This window comes from Pongo abelii, chromosome 11 (genome assembly GCF_028885655.2).
Source record: "Pongo abelii isolate AG06213 chromosome 11, NHGRI_mPonAbe1-v2.0_pri, whole genome shotgun sequence".
NCBI classification, from domain to species: Eukaryota; Metazoa; Chordata; class Mammalia; order Primates; family Hominidae; genus Pongo; species Pongo abelii.
This window is the reverse complement of record NC_071996.2, coordinates 54541321-54566333: the sequence shown is the minus strand read 5'-3', so window position 1 is coordinate 54566333 and position 25013 is coordinate 54541321. Positions and strand designations below refer to the sequence as shown.

The 25013-nt window shown below is 37.0% G+C and overlaps 1 protein-coding gene and 1 pseudogene across 1 annotated transcript in view; one reads left to right on the top strand and one right to left on the bottom strand.

The window, feature by feature from the left end:
- Positions 1–24705, top strand: part of STAM2 (signal transducing adaptor molecule 2) — a 57290-nt gene extending 32585 nt beyond the window's left edge. The window contains exons 8-14 of the mRNA XM_003776006.5: positions 5781–5875; positions 7893–7975; positions 8118–8205; positions 9209–9263; positions 14980–15133; positions 17424–17593; positions 20721–24705. Coding sequence (XP_003776054.2) covers positions 5781–5875; positions 7893–7975; positions 8118–8205; positions 9209–9263; positions 14980–15133; positions 17424–17593; positions 20721–20949 — 874 coding nt within the window. The 3' untranslated portion in view covers positions 20950–24705. The remainder of the gene's footprint in view (positions 1–5780; positions 5876–7892; positions 7976–8117; positions 8206–9208; positions 9264–14979; positions 15134–17423; positions 17594–20720) is intronic.
- On the bottom strand, positions 9493–12316 carry LOC112132297 (large ribosomal subunit protein eL30-like; annotated as a pseudogene).
- Positions 24706–25013: the final 308 nt, after the last annotated feature.

Sequence of the window (25013 nt, the reverse complement as noted above, 5' to 3'; positions counted from 1 at the left end):
CATGCCTGGCTAATTTTTGTATTTTTAGTAGAGAGGGTTTTGCCATGTTGGCCAGGCTGATCTCAAACTCCTGACCTCAGGTGATCTGCCCACCTCGGCCTCCCAAAGTGCTGGGATTACAGGCGTGAGCCACGGTGCCGGCCCAAAGGCGCACGTTTTTTATTAATGGAGTATATCAAGAAAGTGTTTTACTTTCTACACTTTTAGCTTTATCTTACCACTCCATGTTTCTTTTCTTTTCTTTTTTTTTTTTTTTGAGACAGGGTCTCACTCTGTCACCCAGGCTGGAGTGCAATGGCGTGATCTTGGCTCACTGCAACCTCCACCTCCCAGGTTCAAGTGATTCTCCCACCTCAACCTCCTGAGTAGCTGGGAATTCAGGCGTGCACCACCATGCCCAGCTAATTTTTTGTATTTTTAGGGGTAGAGACAGGGTTTAATCATGTTGGCCAGGCTGGTCTCAAACTCCTGGCCTGAAGTGTTCCACCCGCCTCAGCCTCCCACAGTGCCGGGATTACAGGCGTGAGCCACTGTGCCTGGCTCACTCCATGTTTGTTTTCTGTGTACCATTTCAAATAATCAAGTGGAATTCTTGCAGTTCCAAAAATGCCATTTTCTGCTTAGTCCTCTGTAGCATTGCACCTTTGGTTCTGTCTGCCTGGAAAGCCCTGCTGAAGGAGGTAAAAGCATTTAGAAAAGGAAAAGAACTTTACTTTCAAGGACAGTTTGCAAGGGAGTCCAGGCTTTAGAAAAGTTGCCTCCGCATGTTAAAAAGTAAAACAGGTATTTTAAGGAAAAGACCCCCACAAGGTTACCAGGTTTTTCCAGGTTTACTATTTATATGTTCATGGTAGAAATAGCAGTTTTGTCATGTGATTATTATATCCATAAAGGACATCACTACCTTCAGTCATTGTCATTGCAAAAGTTAGCAGGTGAGTACTTTTTGTTAAGAAATCAGTAGTTAAAAGGAAAGGCTCAAGTTTTTATGTACTTTGAGACCTGAAACTAAATACGGTAACATTTTTTGTTTTATCTCAGAGTGCAGAGTTTTTTGTTTGTTTGTGCCTTGTTTTCTTGCTTATCAATGGCAGGAGGGCAAAATGTCATTTTTATTTCCACAGACTTAATTTTCTTTTCCTCCTGGCAAGTGCCTACTTAACCTTCAAAACCCGTGTCAGATTTTATATCCTCTGAGAAGCCTTTCAACCTTTCTCTGCTTTTTAGCTCCCAGTGGAGTTAAGAGTTCTCTTCTTTGAGCTATAGCTCTCTGAACATATATAACGGCATTTCTCATACTGTATTTTAAATAGAGTCATTGCTCAGTTCCTTAGAGAGTTGGTTCCAGAACTCCTGTTGATACCAAAATCCACAGATGCAAGTCTTCAATATAAAATGGCATCATATTTGCATATAACTTACACACATCTTCCTGTATACTTTAAATTATCTCTAGATAACTTATAGTACCTGATACAATGTAAATGCTATGCAAATCACTATATTGTATTTTTAAATACAATATATTGTATTAAAAAAATTTTTGTTCTATTGTCATTTTTGTTTATCTTTCGTGAATACTTTTGATTTGGGGTTTGTTGAGTCCATGGATGTAGCACTCGCCAGATACAGAGGGCAAACTGCACTTCTTTATGTATGTCTCTCTACTAAATCAGTTGATTCTGAAGAGGCTCATCACTTCCTTGGGTGGGAGGAAGGGGAAAGGAGAAAAATTCTGAAGGTAAAGCAAGATAACATATTTTTAGTCAGTTCTGTAGGAGAGGTTGTAAAACACTGCTAGATTCTTTTTTTCTTGTTTTTATGGATAGGATATGACTGGGTTGCCGAGGCTGGAGTGCAGTGGTTATTCACAGACGTGAGCATAGCACACTACAGCCTGGGCTCCTGGGCTCAAGCAGGCCTCCTCCCTCAGCCTCATGGGTAGCTGGGACTACAGCTTTGTGCTAGATTTTAAACTTCTTGAGGGCACAAATGGTGTCTTAATTATCTTTGTAATTTCAATGCTTAGCCTGAAGGTACTATTTTCTCCATGGTAGGTTTTCAGAAATGTTAGCTGAATAATGTTTGTTGAAGGTGAGGTTTATGTTCTTTACACTTGTATCATTTTTCGTTTTTCACTCAGTTGTGATTTATTCTTTTTTTTAATATAAAAAGCTCTAAATATAAATGCTACATTAAAATTTTCTTTAATTATTAAATGGTTTGTGTAAAATTAGAGTGCCAATTTCTTTAATTTGGGAATTTAAACTTGAACAATGTTTTTTTGCCATCAACATTCCATAGAATCAACTTGTAGTCAGTGGAGAGAATATAGAGCTGGATTAGGGCTGGGAAGGAGTTGTCAATTTAATTGCTTTGCCTACTTTTATGCTTCATCAAAGAGTTTGTAGTAGTGGCTGGGAGGAAAATTATCCTATATTGGTAGGACCACTAAGGAAGGGTACACATACAGTTGTTGGTAGGTTCATATGAAACACTTGCATCCATTTCACAGGTTTGGGTTTTCTCGTTTTATACAAAAATTTCTCAAGTTCAGCTCTCCTTTTCAAAATGAAAAGTTAACTTAAAAATATGTTTGTTAGAGAAAGAAAATTTTTCCTATCTTCCATAGATATTTGCAGATGTGATATCTTAGAACTGTCAATACATCAATACATCAGTTATTTTCTGGCTTTAAGAACTTGGATGATATATAACTCTTTCATCTCTTTCTAGGGCTCATAAATGAAATGATGTTTCATAATCATAGACATTAATTCATCCATAAGACTCATACTTAAGAATGTCTATCCAATGAGTCAGATTTTTGGAAAGGAATAGATAAAATTATCATTATTTCCAGATACTATGGTTTTCCATATAGAAAATTCAGGAGTCCAATGGACAAACTATTACAAGTGGTAGGAGTTCATAAAGGTTGTTGGATACAAGCTCAACATACAAAACTCAGTAGTATGCTTTAATCACAACTTTTTAGAAAATGTAGTAAAAAAAAAATCAGTAGTAACAAAAATTATATAAATGATCTAGAAATGAATAAGCCTAACAAAGATATGTAAGGTCTTTATGGATTAAATTATAAAATTATTTGAAAGCTGTAAAAGAATATAAATATATATTTACATATTATGTTTTACATAAATGTAAATGGAGAAGGATACCATGTTCATAGGGAAGAAACCTTAATATTACAAAGATTTCTTTTTTCTTATATTATTGCATAATTTCAGTGCATTTCCAGTTCAAATCCCAACAGGACTTTTTCCCCAGAGAACTTGAAAAGTAATTTAATATTAATGTGGAAATTTGAAGGTATGCAATAAATGAGAAAGAGTAACATAGGAAGGGTATTTTCCCTGGCAGATATTAAGGTACGTTAACAAGATGTGTAAACAGATGTATGGACTATTGCAACAGAATGGAATCTAGAAATAGGCTCATGAACAGATTACTGTTTGAAAGGTAGGGTATTATAAATTAGTAGAACAAATGATGGACTATTTAATAAATTTTGCTGTGATTAATGGCTCTTTTTATACTACAGATAAAATTTTGATCAGTTTCACATAGTACATCAAAATTTCATTCCAAATGAATTAAAGACCTAAACATGGGAGAGGGGAAAAAAAATAAAAAAACTAAAACTACAGTTAAATATATAGGAGAATAGATTTAGTAGTTTAATGGTAGAAAAAGGTAAAAGTATAAGCCATGAAAGAAAAGATTGCCAAATTTGATTGCATAGGGGAAGAAACCACTGTACAGTTAAAGAAACCATAAACATATGCTGAAAAGACAGCGACAGCCTAGAAGAAGGTCTCTGCATAATTCAGACAAACAACTGCTGTCCAAAATATGTGAAGAACTTCTACAGATCCATGAAAAAAGACAAATGATCCAGTAGAATAAGAAAAGTGGGCGAAAATACGAACAGTCAGTTTGCAGAAAAGGCAATCTGAATAGCTAGCAAGCACAAATAGATGCTTGGGAAATGCAAGTGCATACAATGAAATACGATTTCTCTCCTGTCTGTTTATCAAGTGTTAGTTGGGAAAATTATCACATATAAGGGAAGATGACATTGTTACATGCAACCGGGGGAAGGAAAAGGTGAATTTTCACAGCCATTCTAGGGAACATTTGGCAATATCTAGTAAAATGAAATGCTTATGGCTGGGTGCGGTGGCTCACACCTGTAATCCCAGCACTTTGGGAGGCTGAGGCAGGCGGATCACTTAAGATAAAGTTTGAGACCAGCCTGGCCAACATGACAAAACCCCATCTCTACTAAAAATACAAAAATAGGTGTGGTGGTGCATACCTGTAGTCCCAGCTACTTGGGAGACTGTGACAGGAGAATTTCTTGAATCTGGGAGGGAGAGGTTGCAGTGAGCCAAGATCATGCCACTGCACTCCAGCTTGGGTGACACAGCAAGACTCCGTCTCAAAAAAAAAAAAGAAAAGAAATGTTTATATTCTTAAATCCCAGCAAGTTCACGTCTGTGAATAAGCGCAGAGAAACTGTTGCATGTGTGTCCTCAAGTCTAGGATGATCATTACCTTATCTTTATAATGGTGAAAGACTGGAATCAACCTAAATGTCCATCTATACAGGAATGGATAAATATGGCCTATTCATGTGATGGAATTTTAATTTAAAAGGAATAAGCAAAATTTGAAAGTATTAATATATAAAATTAAAAAGATCTGTATGGATTAGCATCTATGTCTGTCTGTTCTGTATGGACTTGGCTATAGATACATGTAAAAGAACAAAAAACAGACTGACAAGAAGGCTACCAACTTTATTGTGGCAGTGTGGTAAGATGGATGTGGTGCTGGGATTTGGGGTCATTACTAAAGGGCAGTTGTGTTTCCTGTTTACTTTTTAATTTTTTAATTTTATTATTTTTTTTTGAGACAGAATCTCACTCTATCCCCCAGGCTGGAGTGCAGTGACGTGATCTCAGCTTACTGCAACCTCTGCCTTCTGGGTTCAAGCGATTCTCCTGCCTCAGCCTCCCAAGTTGCTGGGATTACAGGCACCTGCCACCACACCTGGCTAATTTTTGTATTTTTAGTAGAGACGGGGTTTTGCCATGTTGGCCAGGCTAGTCTCGAACTCCTGACCTCAGGTGATCCACCAGCCTCGGCCTCCCAAAGTGCTAGGATTGCAGGCATAACCTACTGCATCCGGCCTTACTTTTTTAAAGTCCAGAATAAAAAATGATTAATTGCTAATTGGTTCTAATTTTTTTTTTTTTTTTTTTTTTTGAGACGAGTCTTGCTGTGTCACCCAGACTGGAGTGCAGTGGCACCATCGTGGCTCACTGCAACCTCCTCCTACCGGGTTTAAGCGATTCTTCTGCCTCAGCCTCCCAAGTAGCTGGGACTACAGGTGTGTGCCACCATGCCCGGCTAATTTTTGTATTTTTAGTAGAGACGAGGTTTCACCATGTTGGCCAGGCTGGTCTCAAACTCCTGACCTTAGGTGATCTGTCCACCTTGGCCTCCCAAAGTGTTGGGATTATAGGCATGAGCCACTGCGCCTGGCCTGGTTCTAAGTTTAGATATAGGGATGTGGATATTTGTTTTACTTGTACTTTTTAATATCATTTGTTAAATTTAAGAAAAATGACTTAATTATAGCTGCATATAAACGGATATATTCAAAGGAGGCTAAATTTAATTTTTAATTCCTCTTTGCTATTGTATTAAAATGTGGGGAACAAATGATATTTTTTGCACTGTATTTTTAGTGATGCCAATTGGTGGAAAGGAGAAAATCACAGAGGAATAGGACTTTTCCCATCCAATTTTGTAACAACTAATTTAAACATAGAGACCGAGGCAGGTAAGTTAAATCTTAGAGAACATTAGATCTATTTAAGTTTTTTTCACTTAAATTTTATGATTCAGTTTTGGATGTAAAGTAGATTGGCATTTAACTTTTGTTTTAAATCATTTCTGTATAGGCATGACAATCTAACCTACTTTTTAACCAAATTAAGGGGTTGATTTAGCCTGTGTCAATCCCAAGAATTATTTCCTCTTATTTTACATCCTCTGAGAGTTAGCATACATAGTTAAATGTCAGGCATAAAATCGTATGTGACCATGCAGCTATTGAAATCAACCTAACTATGTAGTGTAAGAGGCAGTTCATATCTATTCTGTACAAAGAGTGTTTTGATTCATCAGTGAACCACAGAGGCAAAGCGGGAGTGGTGTGGGGAGGTTGTGGTTGGCAAGTGCCGAATATGATTATTGGGGTTAGGAGTACTCCTAAATTTTAGACCTTTCCTCACCTTGATTTGATGCTAGGGAGCTTGAAACAATAACAAAGTAATGTAATCAAGCCACTAAGCTTCCTGTTTCAGATCTGCTGAACTTAAGTCAGTCTGCAGCCACAGACAGTTCCATTTTAGTCACTTTAGCCATTGTCAACCATGCTGAGAAAGCATTCCATTTGTTATTCAGGTAGGGAGGTGGGGAAATCTGAGTGTAAAGGAACAGCTCATAATAGTACTAATGATGGTAATCAGAAATAGTTACTGGTTTTTGAGCATTCATTATTTGTCAGGCATTATGCTAAGTCATCTGTACTATTGCATTTCCATCTCACAGTTCTGTGAGATAGCTACTTTTGTTGCCCTGTCTTACAGATAAGGACACTGAGGCTGAGGGATTATGTGTCTAGTAAGTGATTGAGCCAGGATTCTATGGTCAGTCAATCTGACCTTAACACTGACTCACTGAGGGATATATCAGTGCTAGTCCTTGCTAGTTCAGGAGAAAGAACTTCAAATGAAAGCATTATGCATGTGTAACATCGTCTTAGTATGTGTAGAGTGATACATTCAGAAAAATGAAGTCGTGAGAGGTTGATACTCACTGATTTGAATATAGAGTACTTTGCCATTATTTATAATTTTATTCCTCTTAACTGACTCTCTAAGTAGATAGGAATATTGGAGATACCTTTAAAAAATAACTTTATAGATCATGCTCAGGGGATTCTATATAGCAATTTCTCCTTGACATAGGCTGGAGAGTATTAAGAGGAAAAAATATTGGGGGTTTTCAGTTTATCCTTGTGTTATGCTGACTTCTCTTCTTTGAAAGTTAGCCAAATATTTGAAATAAATGACTAACAGTTGGGATTTAAAATTGTTTGGCTACATAGGTTTTTATTGTAGTTTTATTTTTACCAAAATTTACTTTGTTAAAATATGGTACATTCTAGCAATACTCCAGGGAACATTTAAATAGTTTTCTGGGTTTATGTATTTGTAAGTTTTTTTTCAACCTTCTCTTCATGAAAAACTTTGTGTTTAGTGTTGTTTTAACTATTATCGAAGTTAGCTTAAAATAAGTTTTATTTTTTGTTCATATAGGAAATAGTTTTTTTAATAGAAGCGAAGAGTGTAGAAGGAACTCGTAGATGTAACTATGAAATTAGCTAGTTAATAATCTGCTAGATAATAATCTGCTGTCATATATTTATTCACCCCAGTGGTAACACTCAGTTTTCAGGAAAATGCCTAAAATGTCGGCTGCTGTTTATATTGTACACTTGTTCCACTAAAATTTTAAGTTCCAAGAGGTTAGGGATTCTTGTCTGTTTTATTCACCGGTGTATGTATAAATGCCTAGAACAATGCCTGGCACATAATGAGTACTAAACAAGTGTTTGTGAAATAAATGACCAAACGTATGTAATAAACGTATGTAATATTGATTATAAAATGTGATGAATATTTGAAGGACTTCTTTTTTTTTCTTGTGGACAATCATAGGCCACTTATAAATTAATGGCTAAAATTACTGAAGTAAATGCTGAGGAACTTAAAATTACTTTGTTTCTATAGCGGCTGTGGACAAATTGAATGTAATTGATGATGATGTGGAGGAAATTAAGAAATCAGAGCCTGAGCCTGTTTATATAGATGAGGTAGGGTCCCTCTTTTGTTTAATAGTTAAACTATCAAGACATTTAAATGTACTATCTTTGAGAATGCTTGGAAAGAGTAATTTCATATTTACTGAAGTTAAAACTCTTGAGTTTTTAAAAAAGTGTCCTGTTACTTTTTTAGGATAAGATGGATAGAGCCCTGCAGGTACTTCAGAGTATAGATCCAACAGATTCAAAACCAGACTCCCAAGACCTTTTGGATTTAGAAGGTACTTAGTGAATATTTTATATTATTTTAATATTACTTAATATTTTAGCTATTCATGATGTCTTCAGTTTCTTCTGCCTTGTATTTGCCTCTAGAGGTTAGAAATCTCTGGTGGGGAACAGACTAGTGCAGTAAAATAGTAAAAGTATGACTTGGAAGGCATTGTCATAAACCTGCAAATCCTTTTCATAAAGGAAGTATTTGTATTTCTTTAAGCCCACTAGTAAAACTGGCTGAAGATTTTTGCAGTCCAAAAAAGGACAGAATTAAAAATAACAGTACATCAAATTGAGTCAAAATGTTTAAAATGCTTATCGCTGTTTAATGTTCTTGTATTATGAATTTAAAGGACCAAATTATACATGATAATTGTTAACTTCATAACATAGTCAATTGATGCATGTTGATGTGTCTTTTAGTCTCTAAGAAATGTGAGAACAATTAAAACGTGTTTTTTATGCTTTTAAAAAAAATCCTTTGGGATAAGAATCTCTGGTAAATAATTCTTCTTAAATCTTTTTATAGAAGAAACATCTGGTTATGAATATAGAATACAGCATTGTGCTCTTTATTGTGTCAGTGTTCACATTGGGAAATACACAGTATGTTTAATCTTTAAATGTCTTAAGTAAATGAAAAATCTTCATATCTGATGGGCAAAGGTTACATAGTTTATATACTGTGGCTTAAGTTTGTTTTAGTTAACTAATCATAGTTTTCTAGATGTCTTTAAGACTTTGGGATAACTCCAGATTTCAGTCTGTCAACTTAGTTAATAGTTTCAAGAAAACATAATGAGGTTTTTATTTTAAAGTTGACCTTGCTTTTAGTCACATGATAGTAATATGTAGTGGTAGTGCTGAATAGTAGTCTTTCTCTAGCATGAGCTTAATCTCTGTGTATTATGCATAGTGTTGTATATTGGTGCTATGTTGTTAAAAATTGTTGAAATTGGCTTAAACTGGATTAAGTTTCTATATTTGTAAGTATTTTTGTATTTACAGATATCTGCCAACAGATGGGTCCAATGATAGATGAAAAACTTGAAGAAATTGATAGGTGAGATTTTTCGTGCAAGGAATAAAAAGTATAGTTTTGGGGGGTTCACTTGTTTTTTGGCAAACAGTAAAGTAGGGAAAGTTTTTGTGGAACTGTACAATTCATGGAAATTGTTTTTCAGTTTCCCAAGCTCTTACAAATTTATAGCAAGGTGGTGCTTTTTATTTTGTTTTTGTTTTTCTAAAAAACAAGCTCTGACAAGTTTTATTAAATAAAAATTTTGCATGGCTTACTTTTCACCAGTCTGTTCTAGCATGCTTCTAGTGATATTAGAACTGCCTGGATCAGTGATAGCCAGTGTGCATACTCTCTAGTATTTTCTGCATGCTGTGCCCATCATTGCCACTGTAGTGATGGACAGCAGTTTTGGCCAACATTGTATAGCACTCTATTTCAGATTTCCTCAAAGCTGGACAGTTTTAGTGAGGATGACCAATTTTGCTTTGCCTTTTCTGATCATCTTCAGAGTCTACTTTTACCCCAGCACATACTTTCCACTTTTCATAAGTTGGAGCCTAGAGTTGATCAACTCCTGACTTTTTCCTCTTTGAGACTATCCTGCCTTAAGTCCAGGAGGGTCCCCAACTAAGAGCAGCTGCCAAGATGGCTGAGGAGTCTGGTGTTTTTTATTTAGGGTTTTTTTGGAGATGGACTTTTGCTCTGACACCCAGGCTGGAGTGCAGTGGCGTGATCTCGGCTCACTGCAACCTCTGCCTCCCGGGTTCAAGCAATTCTTCCGCCTCAGCCTCCTGAGTAGCTAGGATTACAGGCGTGCACCGCCACACCCGGCTAATTTTTGTATTTTCGGTAGAGACAGGGTTTCACCATGTTGGCAGGCTGGTCTCGAACTCCTGACCTTGTGATCTGCCCAACTTGGCCTCCAAAGTGCTGGAATTACAGGCATGAACCACCGTGCCTGGCCGAGAATTGAATTCTTATGAGAAGTGGTACTTATAAAAATTTTAAATGAGATTTCTCTAGTGTTTGAAGCTAAATCACACCTTCTCTTTTCATTTCTTGTCCTTGTATTTGTTTCTATTGCTCTTTTAATTTTATCCTATATAGTTTTCTTTTTCTTTTTTTTTTCTTTTTTTTTCTTTTTTTTTTGAGATGGAGTCTTGCTCTGTCACCCAGGCTGGAGTGCAGTGGTGCGATCTCGGCTCGCTGCAACCTCCACCTCCCGGGTTCAAGCCATTCTCTGCCTCATCCTCCCAGGTAGCTAGGATTACAGGTGCCTGTCACCATGCCTGGCTAATTTTTGTATTTTTAGTAGAGATGAGGTTTCACCATATTAGCCAGGCTGATCTCGAACTCCTGACCTTGTGATCTGCTCACCTCAGCCTCCCAAAGTGCTGGGATTACAGGTGTGAGCCACTGCACCCAGCCTCATGCCCAGCTTTTTTTTTTTTTTAAAGATAGGGTCTTGCTGTGCTGCCCAGGCTGGTCTCAAACTCTTGGCCTCAAGTGATCTTCCTGCCTCAGCTTCCCAAAGTGCTGGGTTTATAGGCATGAGCCACTGTGCCTGGCCCTTATTGTCCTTTAAAAATAGGAGCAGCCGGGCACAGTGGCTGAAGCCTGTAATCCCAGCACTTTGGGAGGCCGAGGTGGGTGGATCATGAGGTCAGGAGATCGAGACCATCCTGGCTAACATGGTGAAACCCCGTCTACTAAAAATACAAAAAATTAGCCAGGCGTGGTGGTGGTGGCCTGTAGTCCCAGCTACTCGGGAGGCTGAGGCAGGAGAATGGCGTGAACCCGGGAGGCGGAGCTTGCAGTGAGCCGAGATCTCACCACTGAACTCCAGCCTGGGCGAAAGAGCAAGACACGGTCTCAAAAAAAAAATAAATAAATAAAAATAAAATAGGAGCAACACTGAAGGGGGTAGACTTTCAGGGTTTTGAGCTTTTAACTTGGTTCTGCTCCCTTATTTCTCAGCTCTCTCTCTGAAGTCAGAGGGAGAACCTGTAGTGAAAGGAAAACAAGGGATAGGGCTTAGTATTCCATCATCATCCCTTTCTAGTGGTATTTATTGAATTAATATATAAACAGCACAAGAAGAAAAGATTAGATAGGGCCAAAATAAGAAGGAGAATAGAAACTACTTTTCTGCCTCTGCCAGAGAAGTGCAGTAGCAGCAGGACTTTTCCTAGTCACCAGAGATTGTCGTCTTTGTTCCAGGGGACATTTTAAAAATAAATTTGTTGTGTTTTCTAAAGAAATGAAAAATCTGTGTGGCAATTAACAGTAGTTTTGCCATATTTTAGAGAAAGCATTAAATATCTCCTTACACATCTACTTTGTTTCAATGCAGCATGTTAATGGTTAGTGAATAATCAAACTGGAAAAGATTATCATAAAAGTATTATGATAGATGTGGCTGTATGTTTAGTTCAGACACAATTTTTTTTAATTTTTTGTATATTCAATTTGAAGTTGGTTGAGTGCACGGATGCAGAACCCATGGACATGGAGGGCTGAGTGTTTGTCCACACATTCTACAATGGAAATCATTGTCCTTGATAATTATCCCTTGATATGAGTAGATATTATATAATGAAAAAAGGCAGAAGCTATGACAATTTAATCTTATTTTTGGTTCATAAAAAGAATTTTGTTAAAGGAAAAGATCTAGAAGAATTAGAAGTCAGAGTGAGGCCACTGTGGGGGCTCAGACCTATAACCCCAGCATTTCAGGAGGCTGAAGTGGGAGAATCATCTGAGCCCAGGAATATGAGACCAACTTGGGTAATACAGTGAGACCCCATCTCTACAAAAAAATTTTTTAACGATTAGCTGGGCTTGGTGGTGTGTGCCTGTAGTCCCAGCTCCTCAAGAAGCTGAGGTGGGAAGATCACTTGAGCCTGGGAGGTCAAGGAGGCTGCAATGAGCCATGATTGCACCACTGCACTCCAGTCTGGGTGACACAATGAGATCCGCTCTCAAAAGAAAAAAAAATCAAAGTGGCCATTCTGATATTAGTTAATTTTTTGAGTGAGAACTCAACCATTAACCAGTTTTCTTACCAGTTTGTTTTTGAATAGGCCAACTGGCATTTTTTCTTGTTGTATGGCCACAGCTGCAGATGCAGCTCCTGTTCTGGGAAATGTTTCCTGTTCTTCAACAAATTCTTATTGACTATTATTTACCCTAGTCAAGTATTCAAAGATAAATATCCTTTTTTCCCTTGAATGGATCATCATGTTTGTTATTCCTACTAAGAAAAACAACTTTACTGTTAGAAAGTTAAATTGTACATTTCATTTTTGTCATTGTACAGAATGAAATTTTGTAGCATTTTATCATCCTAAGAAATTATATTGAGTAAACATGTAAATTGACTCCAAAAAAGTTTAGGTAGATTTGTTGAAGAGAGATTCATAGTCTGGACTTAACTATGTTCCAGACTATTCTAATCTTATTTCCTCCTGTCCTCCAAAGGTAATTTTCTACCACCTGATCAAGTTGCTGTTTTGCCTTATTACTCTGGGATTGTGTCTCATATCTTTAAGGGGATTTCAAACACAGTGATCATGTCTTTCTACTGCATTTTCCTGGTGTTTCATCAGCATACTGGGTTTTGTGGATCAAATTCCTACAGTTACATTTTAGTTATGCATTTGTTAGCATGGCACTAATTTCTGTAGCTTTCTGGGTGACTTGTAACTGATTTTTTTTTTTTTATTATTTGAGACAGAGTCTCGTTCTGTTGCCCAGGCTGGAGTGCAGTGGCACGATCTTGGCTCACTGTAAGCTCCGCCTCCCGGGTTCACACCATTCTCTTGCCTCAGCCTCAGCCTCCCAAGTAGCTGGGACTACAGGTGCCTGCCACCACACCCGGCTAATTTTTTGTATTTTTAGTAGAGACGGGTTTCACCGTGTTAGCCAGGATGGTCTCGATCTCCTGACTTCGTGTTCTGCCTGCCTTGGCCTCCCAAAGTGCTGGGATTACAGGCATAAGCCACCATGCCCGGCCTGATATTTTTGATAATAGAGTTTGACCTGCTTAATGCAGTCATTCCTACCAGAGAGAGAACAAACTTTTCATTGTTGTAGTTCAGACATAACAGACTCTAGTAGAAGAAAAGTGACAAATCTTGATAGGACTCAGTCCAGGCTGTTTACTTGGTAGTCCTGTGTCTGTCTGTGTGCCTCTGCTTGTTGCCTCTCTGTGTTTATGTAGAAAGAACCACATTCAGTAAAAAGGCTTGTGGATGTTTCAGGTCAGATGAAAAGTGGTTGCTTAGCTTTTGTAAATTTGACAGTGCAAAGAGAGTTCTTTATTACTCCCAGGGGAACTATCCAGTAGGAAGAGTTTTCTCTGAAGCTTCTTGGGCAAATTCGAAGATGCTTTTATTTGGGTTTGTTGTCATTACATAATAAAGCATTGGTTTACTTACTTTCTCAAAATAAACCAACCAACAAATGAGCTGTAGAGATTAGTCTTACACATTGTTTTTACTTGGATTTTCAAGGATAATTATTTAAGTAGGTTTTTTTTTTTCAGTTGACACTTTCATGGATATAAACAAATGAAAATGTGTGTGTGTGTTTTTTTAACAAGTGTTTTTAAATTTCCATCATATTGTACTTCATAGAGGTTCTGAGCCTTGCCTGGGTACTTTCTTTTATTGAGATTTTTAATTAAGGCCTAGATTCTTACTCAAATTGAGAATTTTCTTTTTAATAATCGAATTCTCAACAAAAACCTGGAATGTGTGAAAGTAAATTCTCTCAGCACCAAAATTATGAATTGATTGCATTTTATGAGGTGTGGAAGGACTTTTCCCTAATATTATAAAGTCATATTGTCACCAGTAGAGGATTGTGACTGCAAGTTGTCCATGTTCTTAGCATTTTGAACAAAGAATTGGACAAAATGCCCAGCAAAGCAAAGAAACATCGAAGCAACAAAAGAACAAAAGCAGGGTTTTATTGAAAAAGAAAGTACACCCCACAGTGTGGGAGTGGGCCTGAGCAGCAGCTCAACGGCCAGGATACAGAATTTTCTTGGGTCCAAGTACCCCCTAGAAGTTTCCCATTGGCCTTTTCGTGCTCACCTCATGTAAATGAAGTGGAAGCTCACAATCAGTCTGATTGGTTGCAGAAAGCAGCCAACCAGAGGCTGAAATGAAGTTACAAAGGTAACACTGCTGTGCAAACATCTGATTGGTTGCAAAAAGCAACCAATCAGAGGCTAGGGTGAAGTTACAAAGTTATATTTCTGTGCAAATAAAGACTCCGCCCACAGTCAGTCTGATTGGTTGTGGACAGCAGCCATTCAGAGGCTGAAGTTACAAAGTTGGAAACGAAGACTGGACCTGTAATCAGTCTGATTTTTTTCGGACACCCAATTTCCCATTTGCTGCACAGAAAACGTGGGGGGTTTGCAAAGGAAGTAGCCTCTGGTCCTTTTGTTACTTAGGTGTGGAAAGTTAGGGTTGGTTTTCCTTTCAATTTAGTTATAAGAAGTAAGCTTGAAAAACAGCCTTAGATTCTCTGCCTCCAGACCCTATTCTCCTGCCTCAATATCAGCCTAGCTATTACAAAGATTAAGCAGTTCTTCCTCTTAGTTTCCCTTTGTGAATATTCTTTCATTAAATATAAAAAAGCCTTTTAATATATTAATAGGAATTGTGCTAAATTAAAAAAATAATTTGTATTACTAAATACGTGCTAAAAACTAGAAGAGTATTATAATACTTTTCTTCTACATCAGGAAGCATTCAGAATTGTCTGAATTGAATGTAAAAGTCCTGGAAGCTCTGGAACTATATAACAAATTGGTGAATGAAGCACCAGTGTACTCAGTCTATTCAAAGCTCCACCCTCCAGCACATTACCCACCTGCATCATCTGGGGTTCCAATGCAGGTGAGCATGTTTTTTGAGAACATTTTCTAAATTATAAACAAGTTTTAAAAGTAAAAGAAAATGTTTTATAGCATAGTATTAAGATTTCTTTTGTCTGTGAATAAAATTATAAAATTTATCTTTGATTGTTTCAGTAAATATTGGCTAAACAATTAACATTCACCAGAGCAAATTAGACAGATACTGATATTTCACAAATACATTTTAGTTCAGTTTTAACATGGATGAAAAGACCATTAAGTATGTGAGGGTAGTTCTGGTTCTTCATATGCTTTTGTAAGTATAAAGCATAAATCTTTTATGTAAATATAAATCCTTTTTGTAAATGTGGGGTATAAATCTTTTGATTTAGGACAGTACCTGACATATCAGAAGTTCCCCAGGTGAGGTACTAACGGTTTCCTGCTGCTCAACAAAATTTAACATTTCTTTACAAATTTCCATAAAGATTTATTTGACTTACATGATTATTAACAGGCACAATGAACTTCTAGAGTATGCTTTATACTTCCTTTACTTAGCTGCATGACTTACATTGTTAAAAATCTGTGCATAGCAAAGATATGATACATGTCTAGGAGGTACAGACTCCGTAAGCCATCCAGGAACATCCATAAGCCATCTTTTTCCAGTACTTTTCACCTTTTTTGTGTGCTTGCCATGTGAAGTGAATACTTAACATTTGTCAGTATCCCCATTCGGAAGCGTTTTTTGAAATTTCAGCCTATTAGCCAATTGAATTCAGAATGAGCTTGGATGAGCAAAATTCATGTTAATTTATGAAAACTGGTATGTAAAGGTGCATGTGAAGGAGACACCAAGGAGATAGGGTAGAATGTGGGTGCATAATTTAGATGACTTGACACAACATAATTGTTAAGTAAAAAAAGAATAGTCACTATGGTAACTGTCACGTCAGACAAGATACATTTATCAAATATGCCATGCCTTGATCTTTTTGAAAATTAGGAGGGTAGGCAAGATTTTTCTGGCTGCAAAAGACATTTGGGATTTATTCAGTTTGCTTCTGTTTTCAGAGTTGTTCGCTGCTGCTGTGAAAGTGGAACAAAACAGCAGTGTCTGTATCATTGTATGATAAAACTTTATGTTTGCTTTTTTGTGTGTCTGTAAAGGGTTATTTGCCATTCTGTGTCAGGTTTTGGTGTTTAGTTGCATTCTACTTACTGCGTTTTGCCAAGCACAACTCATGTCTCTAAAAAGTTAACTTTCTTTCTGTTAGATTCCTCACATAATCTGTATCTACAGTGTTCACTCAAGAGCATTTGAAATATTCAAAAGTTTTTATTCTAATTTGACAAAAATATATCTCTACTAGAAGCAGTTGGGGTAACACATTAGTTGTATCGTGTAGGCTACTCAGGAACCCTAAACTGCAGAAGAAGCTGATTCTCACAGTCTCAGCCTATTGTCAGTGGATTGTTACATGTCTACTAAGGAGGTAATGTGATTGTACTTAATATAGCTTATTTGGCATTTCTAGCATTCTAAATTTTCAGATGAATGGTCTTTGCTTTAAAAATAGCTTAATTTAAAACTGGATTGATGATCATTATGGTATGATATGATATTAAATGTGTGCATTGTTTTGATGCTATATTTAGTAGACAGGTGGTAGACCCTGTCCTTAAGGAGCTGTTGTCCTGAAAATAAGTAGGGCACATATAAATGTCCAAAGAGACCTAAACCATTTTTGCTGTTTCCTGAGGATACATGTCTTTTGCCCATAACTCTTCTTTACTTTTGTCCTGTTTGTCTTAAAGGTAGGAAATAAAGTAGACATTGCCAGGGAAGCCCTGGCACCCTTATACCATTTCTTTTTCAGCTTTTTCTCTCAAGTTTCTTTCTTAGGAAGGAGTTGGATGAGTCATCCTGGGATGAGGGTAAAGAAGGTTATCATTGTTATAGTGACTTTGAGTAATGGTGGGCTTCCCTTCAAGGGAGTGTATAGTTTTCTGTGGCTCTACAGCAAGACATGTTTACTGAGTAATAGGCAACCTGGATAGATTGCAATCCACTACTTAAAAGTATACCACCTGTCTTTCTCCCAGCTCTCTGTAAAAATAACAGCCAAACAAATCAACTTTGCATAGATTTGGCACTGTGATTTGACAGCTCTCCACTTTTAGCTCTAAGATGGATAGATTGGTAGAATCAGATTGCTTCCCAAAGAAGTATAGTTTCTTTCCTTTAAGTCTTTTAACATTTTAAATATATTATTAGGCACATGTTTGGGAGATTAGTGAATCAACTTTTTCTTTCTGATTAATAGACATATCCAGTTCAATCACATGGTGGAAACTATATGGGTCAGAGCATTCACCAAGTAACTGTTGCCCAAAGCTATAGCCTAGGACCCGATCAGATTGGTCCACTGAGATCTCTGCCTTCAAATGTGAATTCCTCAGTGACAACACAGCCTGCTCAAACTTCATATTTAAGGTAAGTTTTGGGAGCTGTATTGATTTTATAATTATATGTGTTAATTTTCCTAGATTTTCAGAATGAGAATATATAGACCCTTATTAAGATGAAGTTACAGAACTGTTTATTCATAATCCTGTGAAGTGGAATGGTGTTACCTTAGCTTTGCTACCCATACTGAGATTATTGCCCGCCCTTAAGCTTACAGTCTGCATCCTTGGGACAAAATAAAGCTAATTGTCCTTTATGAGATTAAGCCCATGATGTGCTTAGCACTGTGCTATAATCAGCCTGTGAAGTAGTCCCAGGCTTATTTATCTGCATGCACTCTTAAAAATTAGAAAACTGTTGTTACTTTGACCCTTAAGAAGGGCGTTTGAACTGTGGAATTTATAGTTCAGGTTTTTTTGTTTTGTTTTTTTGAGACAGAGTCTCCCTCTGTCGCCCAGGCTGGAGTGCAGTGGCTAGATATCTGCTTACTGCAACCTCCGTCTTCCAGGTTCAAGTGATTCTCCTGCCTCAGCCCCCTGAGTAGCTGGGATTACAGGCACGCGCCACCACGCCCAGCTAATTTTTTTGTATTTTTAGTAGAGACGGGGTTTCAGCATGTTGGTCAGGCTGGTCTCGAACTCCTGACCTCGTGATGTTCCACCCGCCTCGGCCTCCCAAAGTGCTGGGATTATAGGTATGAGCCACCACGCCTGGCCAAGTTTTTTTTTTTTTTTAAGACAAGGTCTCACTCAGTTGCTCAGGATAGAGTGCAGTGGCATGATCTCAGCTCACTACAGCCTTGACCTCCCGGTCTCAAGCTATCCACCCTCATCAGCCTCTCCAGTAGCTGGGACTACAGGCGAGCACCACCATGTTCTGCTAATTTTTATATTTTTTTGTCGAGGTAGGGTTTTGCCATGTTGCCCAGGCTGGTCTCAAACTCCTGAGCTCAAGGGATCCTCCTGCTGTGGCTGCTCTAAGTGCTAGGATTACAGGCATGCACCACCACACCCAGCCCTGTAGTTCTTTTTTTAAATAAAAACACTTTTGCTCTAAGAGTTGTATTTAAATCTTTCTATTCATTTTGCTTAACCATATAAAATGTTCATTCAATATAATCATATGTGGATGATCTATAAGGTCTCTTCTCACCCTCAAACTCCATGAGTATGAATTTTAGATATTATATGAATATTAAATAAATCTGTTCATATTAGTGTTCAGTTAGAATAAAATATAAAATTTTGCTATGTTTGGTAACACTAGGAATTATGGAGAAAAAACTGGTGTAGTTTTGAAACTAATTCTCTTTTATTGCAAAGCAGTTTATTTGGTGGAATTTAAAATTACATAATTTTTTCTATTGAAACTTTTTTTATAGATGGGGTTTTATCACCCAGGCTGGAGTACAGTGTTGTGATCATAGTTCATTGCAGCCTCCAACTCCCGGGCTTAAGGGATCTTCCAGCCTCTGCCTCCTGAGTAGCTGAGACCACAGGCGCATACTACACCCAGCTAATGTTATTAATTTTTTGTAGAGATGGGTATTGCCATGTTGCCTGGGCTGGTCTCAAAGCAGGCTGACCTCAAGCAATCCTCCCACCTTGGCCTCCCAAAATGCTGGGATTAGAGCCATGAGCCTCCGAGCTCAGCCCTAAAACCGCTGGGCATGGTGTGTGTGTGTGTGTGTGTGTATATATATATACACACACATATATATAGATATACACACACACACACACACACATATATACACACATATATATGTATATGTATATATGTATATGTGTGTATATATACACATATATACACAAATATATACACGTGTGTGTGTATATATGTGTATATATATACATATATATGTGTATATATATACACATATATATGTATTTTTTTTTTGAGACGGAGTCTCGCCCTGTCGCCCAGGCTGGAGTGCAGCAGTATGATCTTGGCTCACTGCAAGCTCCGCCTCCCGGGTTCACGCCATTCTCTTGCCTCAGCCTCCTGAGTAGCTGGTACTACAGACACGTGCCACCACACCCAGCTAATTTTGTTTTTATATTTGTAGTAGAGACGGAGTTTCACTGTGTTAGCCAGGATGGTCTTGATCTCCTGACCTCGTGATCTGCCCTCCTTGGCCTCCCAAAGTGCTAGGATTACAGGTGTGAGCCACCGCGTCCAGCCAAAAGTATATATATTTTAAGAGAAATGTATGCCATAGTAGTTATAGGAACAAACAAGTCTTGCAATTTGATGTGATTTTTCAGCTTAGTTTGTGAAGTGTCAATAAAGAAACTATAGTTTTGGACTATCCTAAGGGTCAATTTTGGGCTCTATACAGACTACACTGTTTTCCTTTTAAAAGTAGAAAGTCCTTACTGAAGGAAAGCTTGAAGGATGTTTACAGAGAAGAGGTGGACTTCTTTGTGCTGGATTGGGAGATGGGGAAGGGAGAATATGGGCTGAAAGTGGCATCTTGAGCCAGGGCTCCATTCTCATTGTAAATGGCCAAGGGTACTTCTGTCAGGAACAGTTTGCATCTCCTCAGATGGTTTCTGAATGTTTTTAGTTAGAGATTCTGGAGAAGGGAAGTTAAATTGGCCTTAGAATCTCACATTTTGTTTGTTTTCAAGTATCTCTCTCTTCTTACCAAATATAAAAATTACATTAACAAGCTCAGCATGGTGGCTCATGCCTGTAATCCCAACGCTTTGAGAGGCCAAGGCCAGAGGATCACTTGAGCCCAGGAGTTTGAGACCATCCTGGGCAACATAGCAAGACCCAGTCTCTACAAAAAAAAATTTTTTTTTAATTAGTTGGAACTAATTTAAATTTTTTTAAATAGTCCCAGCTACTCGGGAGGCTTAAGGCAGGAGGATTGCTTGAGCCCAGGAGTTTGAGAATGCAGTGAGCTATGATCTGCACCCCAGCCTGGGCAACAGAGCAAGATCCCATCTCAAAAATAAAAAAGAAGAAGAAAATTTGATTAACAGTATTCAATGGCTGGAATGATTAAATTGTAATCAGAACAGCAGAGCTACATAAGCTTAAAAAGAAGATGGAAAAGGCATTTTTGTCATGATGATTGGTCTCTAACTGTAACCTTAGATATTGCAAAGTAAATATGGTTTTCTTTTTAAAATTTTGTTTGTAGCACTGGACAAGACACTGTTTCCAATCCTACTTATATGAACCAGAACTCTAACCTACAGTCAGCTACTGGTACAACTGCTTACACACAGCAAATGGGGATGTCTGTGGATATGTCGTCTTATCAGAACACTACTTCCAATTTGCCTCAGCTGGCAGGCTTTCCGGTGACAGTTCCAGCTCATCCAGTTGCACAGCAGCACACAAATTACCATCAGCAGCCTCTCCTTTAGAAACAAAGCAAGCATTTTCTTGAAAGCCTTCATAAGTGTATTATTCAGTCCTTGTGATACCAACCTGAAAATATTAAAACTTTTTTCCCTCTCAACTCAAAAGGACCATGAATAAATAAAGCACAAAAACCTCTCTTATTCTACAAGGCCATAAAAGGTTTTTTTTTCAGTCCAGTTTGTTTGAAGTCAATCTTTTGATCAGAGGCAGCTTAAAGATGCTTTCAGTTAGTTTTGTCTTACTTTCAGATTTCTCTACATAAATCTAGATACTCATTAAGTAGCCTTATGACAAACAGTATGAGATACTTATGACAAACTCGCTCTGTTACCCAGGCTAGAGTGCAGTAGCATGATCGACAGAGTGAGTTTGTCATAAGAATCTCATACTTATAAACAGTATGAGATAGGAGGATTAAAATGTTTTAAAGAAACCACTATTTCCCCCTAAAATGTCATAAGAGCACTGAAGAACTTGAAATATTTTTTTCAGAGTTTCTCACACACTGTTATTTTAAAAGCCTAACTTTTTTGTGTGTAAGCGTTTAGCTTGCCAGCATATTTCTTTTTGGCTCCTTAAATTGCAGTTGTGTTTGCAGTATTGTCACTTTTGCTCTCACTGTTATGTTGAATAATAATTAGCATATAATTGTCTACAGAAACAAGAGCAATCTGGAAGGAACAAAAATGTTTTCTGTGATTAACAGTGAAGACCTTGTAAATGCAGATGTGTGATAAAGCATTTAGTCAGTCCCCCAAACAGTCATGCCAACTGTGAAGGAATGTCCCACAAAACATTTCCATTCCCTGAGGAAAAACATTTTCTTTCCTACATGTATCTCTGGTATTTAGAATTGTCACTAATAACCTTTTCAAGTGACTTTGGCTATTCTCTAATGAAGATATGGTCCATTTGTTTTTCTTCCTGCAATGTGGTGTGCAGAGATGCTCCATATCCTTTTTATGGGATTGCGTGTGAATTTGAGCCATGAGACATTCCTAATAATTTGTTGTGAGATATACCAAGCATGGATGATAAGTGTGTTTTTAGTGATGTGTTGTTTTTTTAAAGAGGCGATTCAAGTACCGTTGCTAAGCTGTCAGCATACCAAGCTGTTGAAAAAATTGACCATTTCTTTCAGAAGTAATTCTCAGCCTGTGGAATAATAGCAGGTGATGACTTCATAGAAGGTGACAGATTGACAGGGAGGCTATTGAAGCAGTTTTTCTGAAGCCTGCGTTTTGAGTTAGTTTACAGTGCTAATAGATTCTATATAACTGTGAGAGTTTGGTAGTAAACCAGTAGGGATTGTTTTCTCTCCTAAAAATTTGCACACTACTTCATTGTCTACCAACTTTTTACATATTGGAAAATAAAAATTGCAAATACATACATGTATGGAAACATATTCAGACTGGGAAAAACAATGGACATTAGTTTTTAAAAAGTTACATGGAAGCAAGATTTCTGTATTTTTTTTTTTTAAAGAAAGCAGTCATTCTTTCTACTTAATCCATTTCAAGCTAGTTCTCTGAAAATTTTGCCATTTATCTACAGAAATTTGATTATAAATATGTTCCTTTTTCAAAGAAACTTTATTCTAGAACAAAATAGTCTATATGGTACTTGATCTACATTTAAGTGGAAAAATTAGCAGTATTTGAAAGCTCAGTTTATGTCATTGTCTTAACTTCAGATACAAATAACTGAACAGAAAGTTTTAACCTTTAATATCTCATGTTCTGTTTTTTATTCAGTATTTTCCTTTATGTTAATTCAATTATATACTTCTGAATGGCACCTTACTTTTTGGAAACAAATCTTCTGTTCTTTACAAAATAATAATTTTTAAAAAACATTTAAAAAAATCCAAAGCTGCTCTTGATAATAGTCAACGTTTGCATATATATGGAATTTCTTAGATTTTTTTCTCCCAAACTCTATTTAATAAACTTATTTTAATGTTTGTGTATTTCATGTATAATTGTGATCTCAATTATAAAAGCTTAATTCAGCATGTCTTTGAGCCAGTATAATTACTGCACACCCACTAAATTGGGATCAGCCATTATAATTAATGTAGTTTTAGAATAATAAAACATGACATATATATATATAGTATATATTGGCACATCGGTGAAAGTTTATACATGCAGAAGTTTTTTTCTTTCTCTTAAATTAAAAATTATTTTTTGCCATATGTAATAAATTTTGTGTTGCAGGCTGTCAAGAGATAAAAATGATTTTAAATCTGTATACTGATGATTCTTTCGGTGTTAAGAAACACAGGGTTGTGTACTTTCCTTTTTATGAGCTTATGGATTCTATTTATATTAAGACCTGTTTATAATTGTTTTCTGCCAAAGGGAATTGTCTAACTTCATATTTCTACATTGGGTTCATACTTACTGTTTTATATCAGAAATAAAAAAATAGCTTCTGCTTTTTCATATGAAATCTTGGTACATCAGAAAGAATTCCTGAAAATTTATAATAGAAGAACTTTATTAATGCAGAAAAATACCCCAGGGTGTTAAAATATATGAAGTGTGGGATATATTGTTATAGTTTGTAAAATATAGTCAACCAATACTGTCTTCTAATTTGGTAATTTATTTATAAAATTACTTAAACATTAGGTAATTATATTTGTTAGGATTTGAAATTATTTGTAGTTAAATTGTCATGCTGTTTGAAATAATTGATACTTGACTACGTAATACATTTTACTGTATGTTTTGAAGATGGTTATAATTTCACTTTCAAAATTTAAAAAATCAATTTTAAATGTTTTAAAAACATATAGCTTAGGGATTTTTTTAAAAAGGTTTTCTTAGTAAAAACATAAATTTAAAAGCCCCTGAGTTCTAGGAGAGGGCTTATTGAATTGTTATAAGAAAGCTGAAGTTACTTTAATAAGTAATAAATTATAAATAGCACTGATCTATAATGCTTAATTTCTATCAGAAGGTACTTTTTCTTCTTTCATCATCAGTTTTAGCCAATAAATAAATGGGAATACTCAGTTTTAGGGATTTGATTTTTGTTTGGTTTAATTTTCTTTCAAAAATTAAAAGTATATTTCTAAAAGTTTTCCCCAGAGGCCAGATGCAGTGGCTCCTGCCTATAATTCCAGCACTTTGGGAGCCTGAGATAGGAGGATCGCTTGAGGCTAGGAGTTTGAGACCAACCTGGCAACATGGCAAGACCCTATCTCTACAAAAATTTTAAAACTTAGCCAGGTGTGGTAGTGCACCTGTAGTCCCAGCTAGTCAGTAGGCTGAGGTGGGAGTATTGCTTGAGGCTGCAGTGAGGTGTGATCACGCCACTGCACTCTGGCCTGACAGAGTGAGATCTTGTCTCAAAAAGAAACTTCCCCAGAAGAAGAATTCTAATTTTATCAAGCTGAATTAAAATTTGAGAGTCTTTTTTTAAAATCTTACTGTGTCAAAAGAGGCATTATGTTGCTTGTGTGATATAGTGAATAGTGTCCCTCCAAATTTCATGTACATCTGGAATGTCACAATGTGACTTAACAGTAGCCACCCCCCACCCCCGCCCTTATCTGTGGTGGATACATTTGCAAGATCCCCAGTGGATGCCTGAAATCGCAGATAGTACTGAACCTTAATATACTGTTTGTTTTCCTATGCATACATATCCCTATGATAAAGTTTATGAATTTGGCACTTAACAGCAGAACTAATAAGATGAAAGAGTTGTAACAATATACTCTAATAAAAGTTATTTAAAATGTATGTATTGTTATCTATAATTTTGCATTTAATATTTTTGGACCGTGGTTTAATCTGGGTAACTAAAAACACAGAAAGTGAAATCATGGGCTGGGTGCGGTGGCTCACGCCTGTAATCCCAGTACTTTGGGAGGCCGAGGCAGGTGGATCAGCTGAGGTCAGGAGTTTGAGACCAGCCTGGCCAACATAGTGAAACCCTGTCTCTACTAAAAATACCAAATTAGCTGTGTGTGGTGGCGCATAACTGATCACAGCTACTTGGGAAGCTGAGGCAGGAGAATAGCTTGAACCTGGGAGGCAGAGGTTGCAGT